The sequence below is a fragment of the Gossypium hirsutum genome, unplaced genomic scaffold, assembly GCF_007990345.1.
Source record: "Gossypium hirsutum isolate 1008001.06 unplaced genomic scaffold, Gossypium_hirsutum_v2.1 scaffold_215, whole genome shotgun sequence".
In the NCBI taxonomy this organism is placed as follows: Eukaryota; Viridiplantae; Streptophyta; class Magnoliopsida; order Malvales; family Malvaceae; genus Gossypium; species Gossypium hirsutum.
Genome location: NW_024402882.1, coordinates 11,788 through 22,412, shown reverse-complemented (window position 1 = coordinate 22,412; position 10,625 = coordinate 11,788). Strand labels below are relative to the sequence as shown.

Sequence of the window (10,625 nt, the reverse complement as noted above, 5' to 3'; positions counted from 1 at the left end):
AGAGGCTTTTTATGACATGTTTTAACCATATTTATTTAAGAAGTCTATTGACAAGAGACAGGGTTTATTCAAGAAAGAACAAAATTTTTGCATAAGCCAAGGCTTGAACCCAAGACTTCTCAAACACTCCTAGAACACTTAACCACTGAAGCAGATGCACAGTTTTGTCACAACATACATAAATAAACACTTAGATTTTGGGGCATTACAACTCTACACCTAAAAGAAAATTTTGGCCTCGAAATTTACCTAGTCAAAACAGATGAGGGTATTATTGTCGCATCGACTCCTCAAGTTCCCATGTGGGCTCATCAGAACTGTGATTACGCCAAAGTACCTTAACCAGTGGAACAAACTTTTTCCTCAAGACATTAACACTATGGTCTAGGATCTGAACCGGCTCCTCCTCAAAGGTCAGATTTGGTCTAAATTCAACCTCCTCAGTTGAGATAATATACGTTGGATCAGAGCGGTAACTCCTCAGGATAGAGACGTGGAACACATCATGAATCCGCTCTAGCTCCAGAGGTAACTCTAGTTGATAGGCAACCGGTCCCACACATTTCAATATGTGATAAGGCTCAATGAACCTAGAGCTTAGCTTGCCTTTCCGTCCAAATCTTAGTACCTTCTTCTATGGCGAGACCTTGAGGAAAACTAAGTCCCCAACATAATACTCAATCTCCTTACAGTTCAGACCTGCATATGACTTCTGTCTTCCTGATGCTGCCTTCAGTCTATCTTGAATTAATCTAACCTTATCTTATGTATCAGAAACTAATTCAGGACCCAGAATTTGTCGTTCACCCAACTCAGTCCAACACGAAGGAATACGACACCTACGACCGTATAATGCCTCGTAAGGTGCCATCTGTATGCTAGATTGATAGCTATTGTTATACACAAACTTTGCTAACGACAAGTACTCCTTTCAACTACCCCAGAAGTCTATCACACAACTCCTTAACATGTCCTCCAGTACCTGAATCACCCTCTCTGACTGGCTATCTGTCTGAAGGTGGAATGTAGTACTGAAGTCCAACCTTGTACCCAAACCGTCGTGTAACTTCTTCCAGAACCGAGACGTGAAGCGAGGATCTCTATCAGATATTATGGAAACTGGTACCCCATGCAATCGCACTATCTCTGAAACATACAGTTTAGCCAGCTTCTGCAATGAGTAATTAGTACGAATAGGTATGAAATAAGCAGATTTGGTCAATCGATCTATGATGACCCATACTAAATCCTTCTTAGTAGGCATTAAGGGCAGCCCACTAACGAAGTCCATAGTTACTCTCTGCCACTTCCAAAATGGAATCTTAACTAGTTGAAGCAACCCTAAAGGCAATTGATGTTCTGCCTTAACCTGCTGGCAAGTCAGGCATTTACTCACAAAGTTGGTAGCTTCACGCTTAAGACTTGGTCACCAATATAACTCACAAAGGTCTCGATACATTTTATTCCCCTCGGGATGCATAGCATAAGGACTACTATGCGCCTCAAATCAGTATCCTTCGATACAAAAACTCTCCCAAGGAAACAAAATACGCCTTCGCTATTCAGTTTAAAATCTGATGTTTCCCCACACCCTATCTGCCAGAAACGAAGATCCAGTAACTCATCCTCCAACTATTTACCCTTAATCTATTCAATCTACATCGGTTTGACTTGGAGCTTAGCTAACAAGCTACCATCATCAAATAAACTGAGGCGAGCAAACATTGCCCTCAGATCAGTCATAGCCTTACGACTCAGTGCGTTGGCCACAACATTGGTCTTACCAGGATGGTATTCAATTGAGCAGTCATAATCCTTAAGCAGCTCAATCAATCTACGCTGCTTAAGATTTATCTCCTTTTAAGTGAGGAGGTACTTGAGACTCTTGTGATCCGTGTAAATAATACACTTCTCACCGTACAAGTAATGCCTCCAAATTTTCAGTGTGAATATCACTGAGGCCAACTCCAAGTCATGTGTCAGATAATTTGTCTCATGAGTCTTAAGCTGGCGAGAAACATATGCCACCACTTTACCTTCTTGCATCAACACACAACCCCCACCAACGTGTGATGCATCATTGTAGACTATAAACTCTTTCCCAGACTCTGGCTTTATCAAGAAGGGGGCCTCAGTCAGAACTTTCTTAAGTTTCTCAAAACTTTCTTACTGAGCATCAGTCTAGTTAAACGGTACACCCTTAAGCAACAACTTAGTTAGAGGTGTAGCAATCAATGAAAACCCCTCAACAAACTGTCTATAATACCCTGCCAGTCCCAGAAAACTTCGAATCTCAAATACCATCTTAGGAAACTTCCAATCCAAAACAACTTCAATTTTCCGAGGATTAACTCTAATTCCTTCGGCAGATACCATGTGACTTAGAAATGTTACCTCTTGTAACTAGAACTCGCATTTACTAAACTTGGTGTACAGTTATTTTTCCCTCAAAATTTGTAGAATAACTCGGAGATGTGCATCATGTTCATCCTCAGTTCTCGAATACACCAGGATGTCATCTATAAAAACTACTACGACTGATCCAGATAGGGCTGGAACACACGGTTCATCAAATCCATAAAAGCTGCTGGTGCATTCGTCAGTCCAAACAGCATTACTAGGAACTCATAATGACTGTAACAAGTCCTAAATGCTGTCTTAAAAACAGTAGCCTCTTTTGACTCTCAGTTGATGGTACCCAGATCGAAAATCTATCTTAGAGAAAACCAAAACACCACGAAAATGGTTGAATAGATTGTCAAACCTCGGTAAGGGGTACTTATTCTTAGCAGTCCGTTTATTCAGTTGCCGATAGTCGATGCACATATGCATGGATCCATCCTTCTTTTTCACAAATAAAATCGATGCTCCCCATGGAGACACATTAGGGCGGATGAACCCTCGGTCCAGTAACTCTTGAATTTGAGCCTTAAGCTCCAACAGCTCATTCGGTGCCATCCTATAAAGGGTGATGGACATCGAAACTGTACTAGGAAGGAGCATGATCCCAAACTCAATTTCTCGATTTGGTGGTAACCTAGACAGTTCATCGGAGAAAACATCTGAAATGTCCTTAACAATTTTGATATCTTTAACAGAAGAAACCTCGAAATCAAAAATACTGATGTATGATAGATACGCCTCACAACCCTTACGAACCAACTTTTCGGCCCTTAGTGCAGAAATCACATTTGACAAATAATTTTTACGCTCCCCAATTACCACTACCTCATTACCCTCCACAGTTTTTAGTATCACCTGCTTAGCAGCACAATCCAAATTCGCTTGGTGTTTAACTAGCCAATCTATACCCAGTATTGAATCAAATTCTCTGAAAGGGAGTTCCATTAAGTCCGCCAAAAAAATAGTTCCTTGAACCTTCAAGGGTTTACCCTAAACAATTTATTTACCCTCACTGACTGCCCTAATGGACTCAACACTATAACCTCACTCGTAGTGTTTTCAACCATTAAACCCAAGGTCTCAGATACTATATAAGCTATATCTGAATGTATAGATCCAACATTAATCAGTGCAGTATAAGGTACATTATGAATAAAGAACGTACCCGTAATAACATCTGGGGCATCTCCGTCCTCTCAGCGTCGTGCAGCATAAACCAGAGTTGGCTGCCTCGCCTTAGTATGATCGGCACCTGTGCCTGGTGCCCTCTAACCACGACCCATACCATTACCACCGTTGACCTGACCACGGCCTCTCGATGGCTGCTGAACACCCCTCGGTAGCTATACATTACCCAAACCAACAGCTTGCATCTGTTCAGGACTCTGTTGACACGGTGCTCTAAAGATCTGCACCTAAAACATGCCCTACTCCTGTAGTTACGAGTAAGACCACATTTAATACATCGGCATCGATATGTGATTCCGATATGTGTTTACGAGCAAGACCCTGTCTGGGATAGTTGCATCGATATGTAATTACATGTAAGACCACGTCTGGGACGTTGGCATTCTATGATATGTGTGACTATTTGAGTATCCTATTTAATTCCGAAAGATTCAACGGGCAATGTTAAGTAAAGACCGAATGCAATATCGAATTAAAAGGTTCAGGTATGTGTTAGGTAATGTATTGAAATTAAGGTAAGTTTTGGTATTTGAAGTGATGATATGAATCATGTTATAAAGTTGGTTATATGTATTTTGAATGCAAATATATATTCAGCAAAATGATATAAGTATGTGATATTAAAATGTGAAACAAGTGTATACATATATGAATGTGTTTATATATTCATCTATGTGATGATATTATGACCTTGGAAGTAAATGATAACTTTGAGAATGGATATATATGTATTTCGGCCATGTTAAAGTTGATACATGAATGTATATGTTGTATATGAATTTGCAAGTTTTAGATTAAATGTGATTATGATAGCATGAATTGGTTTGGTCAAATTGAGTTGATAATGTCATTGACTCTTTTATTTGCTTATGACTTACTAAGCTGTGATAGCTTATTCTGTGTGTATGTTTGTTCTCTGTATTATAGATTTTGGAAGCTAGTTATGGGTTCGGGGATCGTCAGTGAAGTCTATCACACTATCAACTGTTTTTGGTACTTTTATAAGTTTGAATTTAAACCTATGGCATGTACAGGCTAGTTAATATATTTGATTTTAGGATATGTATATATAAGCCATGTGAAAATGGCTTGTTTAATTATGTTAAATTTGGTTTTATTACTTTTGGTCAATGATGGATTTATGTGGTTTTGATGAATCGGTCATGGCATATAAATATGGGTGGTTCTTGATATGGTTTGATAAGGATTCTTGATGTGTTTTGAAATAAGGTAATTTTGGATGTTAGTTGAATTGGGTTATATCATGTGATAAATAAGTAATATGTATAGTATATGTAAGTTGAGTGTTTGATATGTGTATAATGAAATGGCTAAAAATGATGTTTTAAGCTTAGTTGTTTTCGGTTAAGAAATATGAATATAAATAGGTGATGTGCTTGATATGAAATGCAAACTATGGTTTTATATATAATTGTTGAGTGAAATGCATGTTATATGCGTGAGATGTGTTGGAAAATATTTATGGTTTGAAATAATGTTATGTTAAACTTATGAATATTCGTTTGATGAGTTTGATTTATGTCATTGAAAGATGTATTTAAGTTATGAATAATTAATGTCTTATTATATAGATATATATTTTGTAACATGAATTGAGTTGAGCTTTGATTATTAGTATTTAGTAATCGATTTGAAATGAAATATAGGTGAAACATTTTGGAAATGGAAAATGTTACTTGCATTTGGTTATTTAACTAAAACATACTTCTTATTGATGATGTGTATAATGATGTGATTGAATAAAATGAAACTAGACATTGTATAAAGTTTATGCATTTAGTATATATAATTTTTTCTTATGCATTTGCATTTGACCATATGAATAGTAATTCATGCAATAAGAAACATAGTGGTTATATGCCAAATAGGTAAATTTGGGTTGTCATTATTTGAATTGGATTTAAATTTCTTAGTTTAATTTTGTTAGTTGAATAGATGTTTTTACAAAAGGTAATATAAGCACATTCTTTATGATAGATTGGTTATTCATTTAGGTCCATAAATCAACTCGATTATAAGTTGAACATGCTAGATATGCGCACATGATTATATGATAAAATGAGATATGTTTTTTATTTTATTTTTTTGATTTATATGATTCATGTACGGAATAATAGAATGAAATAGTTTTATTAGCTTGGTTAAGTGCACATGCTTATGTGATATAATGATATATCTGATATTTGTGTTTATGAATTAAGTGACTACTTATATATTAGTTATATGATATGAAATAATTTGTAAGTGATAATTTTAGCTATTTGATTTAAAGTTTGATTGGTTTAAGAGACCTGAACATGTGTATATACATAATTGTTCAGACATTGTGCTTTGCTTGGTAATGCCTCGTAACCCCTTTCCAAGCGACATCTACGGGTTAGGGGTGTTACATTTGATTGGTATCAGAGCTACGGTTTAGTCGGTTCTAAGACTAACGTAGTGTGTGTGAGTCTAGCTATACATGCCATAATTATAAACTGCGATAGTGTGATGATTCCTAACAATTAAAAATGTGTTTTATTATAGTAAATAGATCCCGATCAATCCATAACGGATGACGTGAAAACCAAAGTTGTCGAATAATCATTTTGTTCCAATTATCGTTGTCCGAGGTAAGTTTATAAGAAAATAGATGTTGTAAATTTTAAATAAATACAAGATATATATGCTGAAATGAATTATGTGAAAGTATATATGTGGTAGCCGAATGTATATATGCGTGGGAGCTATGTTTACGAATTCAATTAGACTGAGACACGACGTCTGAAAGCCCCATACGAACCCTAGGAATGCTAGGATACATATGTCATGACATAGGATTTTCAATATGTGATTATGTGTACGACTACGTTTGGGACATTGGCATCAATATGTGATTATGTGTAAGACAACGTTTGGGACGTTGGCATCAATATGTGATTACGTGTAAGACCACGTCTGGGACGTTGGCATCGATATGTGATTACGTGTAAAACCACGTTTGGGATGTTGGCATCGATATGTGATTAAGAGTAAGACCACGTTTAATATGTTGGCATCGATATGTGATTTCGATATGTGTTTTCGAGTAAGACCCTATATGGGACATTACATGTAAGACCACGTTTGGGACGTTGGCATTGTACGATATGTGTGACTATCTGAGTATCCTATTTAATTCTGAATGATTCAACAGGTAATATTAAATAAAGACCGAATGCGAAATTGAATTAAAAGGTTCAGGTATGTGTTAGCTAATGTATTGAAATTAAACTAAGTTTTGGTATTTGAAGTGATGATATGAATCATGTTATAAAGTTGGTTATATGTATATTGAATGCAAATATGTATTCGGTAAAATGATATAAGTTTGTGATATTAAAATGTGAAACATGTGTATACATATATGAATTTGTATATATATTCATCTATATGATGATTGTAACACTCCTAACCCGTATCTGTCGCTAGATTAGGGTTATGAGGCATTATTGATCAAAACACAACTCAAAACAGGCAATTAAAACAATTTATGCTCCATGAATCAATCACATAAATACTCCCATCTTATTTAAGATTTCAATTTTTAATTACAAATACATATCATATACTGAGCATATACCAACCAACCCACTTATTAACTGAATATCAAATCAGTTTCATAGCTACTGCTCATGCACATACTAACAACAAATTGCACATATTCATTAATTTTCAAATAATTAACGAATTTATATAGCCATACATATCATTATTTAAACCATAAACATATGCCAATATGCCACATATAAATGACATGCATTTTTTCTAACTAACGCATTACATATTATAACTCAATACACATCCATCAATTACTCCAACCAAAACACATAACCAACCACCACACACACACACATATATATACCTTGAGAATATATATATCATACCAATATATCATGTGCAAAAGTGTATATATATAGATATATATATGCGCAAGTGTCGAATCGCCAAGTTGATTATTACCAATGTCCTTTAATAGCAAAATATGTATAATACCTTAACCGAACATAACAAATAATTTCACATGTATATTTCATCTATGCATAATCCATCGCCAAATCAATCACATATACATCCATAATCACCAATACCAAATTACCAAAACCAAGCTCATCATATATATATAACATACATATTTATTTGACAAGAAGATCTATCCACAACATTTCATACCATACCTAATTTACATTTAAAATATATCATAAAACATACTTACAATAATATACCCTGTTAACATTCTTATACCAAAACCGAATGCATGAAAGCATTAATATTAAGTCACATAACGAAACCTTATTAAAGCATATCAACCAAGATTCACATATATATATACATATAAGCAATAGCTGAACATCAAAATCAAACATGACTATCATCAAAACAAAGCATTAAATCCGAACATAACAAAGTAATAAGCCATTTTCGCATGGCTCATGATTACATTAACCAAAATCAAACATTTCAAAATATAATCCAACCTATACATGCCATAGTTTCGAAAATTCAGCTTATAAAATACCGAAGACAGTCGATAGTGTGATAGACTTTGCTGACAATCCCCGAGCTCGTAACTAGATCTCAAAATCTATAAAATAGAGGTAAACATAACACACAGTAAGCTATTTAAGCTTAGTAAGTCTTAAGCAAATAACAACACAATAACATTATCAACTTTTTTTAACCAAACCAAGTTATACTATCATAGTTACATATAATATCAAGCTTAACATTTCATATTTAACATATGTTTTCATAAATAATCTTATCTTAACCGATTGTATATATATACACATTCAAAGTATTATTAAATTTCAAAGACATAATATCACTATATAACCGAACGTGTTCACACACGTATACATATACTTATGAACCAAAATACAACATCACATACATATTCATAAGCTATAGCCGAATATACTTTGCAAGTGCACATATATTCACAATAATAACTTATATAGTTTGCATCACATATCAAATGGCCAACTTACCTTATTTTCAATTAGGTAATCAACAAACTCATACCTGATCCTTTTATGCTCGTTTTACACCTTCGTTCATAACTTATCATTACTCGTTGAACCATTCAGAATTGAATAGAATACTCAGATAATCACATATATCGAACAATGCCAATGTCCCAGACGTGGTCTTACATGCTATCTCATATCGATGTCACTGTCCCAGATAGGGTCTTACACGAATCAAATACAATGTTGGTGTCCTAGACATGGTCTTACACGTAACCACATATATCGATGCCAACGTCCTATACATGGTCTTACATGAGAATACCTCTCAGAAATCCTATGTCATGACATATGTATCCTAGCTATTCCTAAGGTTCGTAGGGACTTTCGGACGTCGTAATTTCAAACATATACACTTTCGGTCACTATGTATATATAATCATAAAATTCAATTAAGCATTTAAAACTTATATATGTTCAAAATTAACAGCATTTATTTGCTTATAAACTTACCTCTGACGATGAAAATCAGAATGGGACGACTAGTCGACAACTTTAGTTTTCCCCCGATCTAAATTCGATTTCTTTGGTTTTTGATCTAAAAATATTCAAATTAAACTCATTCAAACATATTTTCACTCAATTTATTCCAAAAACACATAAATGGGAAAATTACTATTTTACCCCTGACATTTTTCACTTTTCATAATTTAGTCCAAATTGCACAAAACCTGCGAAATTTGCATATACCATGCTTAGGCAGAACCTTCCTTTTGTTCATACAAGTCCATACATTTCATTTTTTTCACATTTTAGTCCCTCAATTTATTTTTTTTGCAATTTAGTCCTAATTACTCAAAATCGTCAAAAATTCCAATACAAAACATGTTAATCTGAAACATATCTTTCATATTTCATCAACTATCATCACAAAGCTCAAATATTCATCAATGGCATAAATCAAAATATTCATCAAAATAAAAAATTCAAGTATGGGTGTTGTAGATAACATAGCAATGATCTGAAAAACGAAAAAATTATCAAAAACCGAGCTAGAACTCACCTTGAATCAAGCTTGAGAATGGTCGAATAGCCTAAGATTTTATTCATTTCTTTCTTTTTATTATTTGATCACAAGAAAAGTATGAACAAATTTATTTTAATTATTTTATATTATAACATATATTAACATATTATTTAATTTACTTATCTAACTTTTATTATAAAATATAAAACCATTATAAATCATGGCCATTACCGTCCATGACTGATCCATATGGTCAAATCGCAACATAAATACCTCAATTTAAAAAGAAAACAACAATTTGGCCCTTTTACAATTAACCATCAAATTTTCATTTTACGCGATTAGTCCTTTTATTTAATCGGGCACTCAAATGACAAAATTAAAGCATGATAATTTCACACACACAAATTCACACATAATAAACATAGAAAATATTTTTTAAATATTTTTCTAACTCGGATTCATGGTCCCGAAACCACCGTTCCGATTAGGGTCTAAATTTAGTTGTTACAATGATATTATGACCTTGGAAGTAAATGATAACTCGGATAACGGATATAAATGTATTTCAGCCAAGTTAAAGTTGATACATGAATGTATATGTTATATATGAATTTGCAAGTTTTAGATTAATTGTGATTATGATAGCATGAATTGGTTTGGTTAAATTGTAACACCCTTAAACCATATCGGTCTCCTGAATAGGGTTAAAGGCATTACTTGACATTCGGAACAACAAACATTCATTTCAAAAAAAACATAGCATCAAAGGTTATACATTATCATAAAGTTCCTTATATAGGTTATCGAGACCTTAAACATGCTTTACAAAAAGGTCGGGACTTAACCGAGCTCATACAAAATTTTTTCAAAACATAAATATTTATCAAAGATGTATAGGTCACACGCCTGTGTGAGCAGGCCGTGTGCCTCACACGGCATTAGACATGCTCGTGTGTCTAGGTCACGTCAATACAGGGCATACATACTGACTTGCA

The 10,625-nt window shown here is 34.2% G+C and overlaps 1 protein-coding gene across 1 annotated transcript; it reads right to left on the bottom strand.

Moving 5' to 3' along the window:
• Positions 1 to 271: 271 nt before the first annotated feature.
• On the bottom strand, positions 272 to 3,691 carry LOC121226491 (uncharacterized). Its single transcript, XM_041110377.1, has 2 exons — positions 3,569 to 3,691; positions 272 to 634 (listed from the first exon to the last, which is right to left on the bottom strand). The coding sequence occupies exons 1-2, from the start codon at positions 3,689 to 3,691 to the stop codon at positions 272 to 274; spliced, it is 486 nt and encodes a 161-aa protein (XP_040966311.1).
• Positions 3,692 to 10,625: the final 6,934 nt, after the last annotated feature.

What these genes read in the sequence shown, in the direction of transcription:
- LOC121226491 (XM_041110377.1), bottom strand. Translation starts at nt 3,691, where the DNA reads ATGGTATGGGTCGTGGTTAGAGGGCACCAGGCACAGGTGCCGATCATA. An exon ending in TGCCCCAGATGTTATTACGG is followed by an intron (nt 635 to 3,568) that starts GTACGTTCTTTA and finishes GTCTCGCCATAG; the next exon opens with AAGAAGGTACTAAGATTTGG.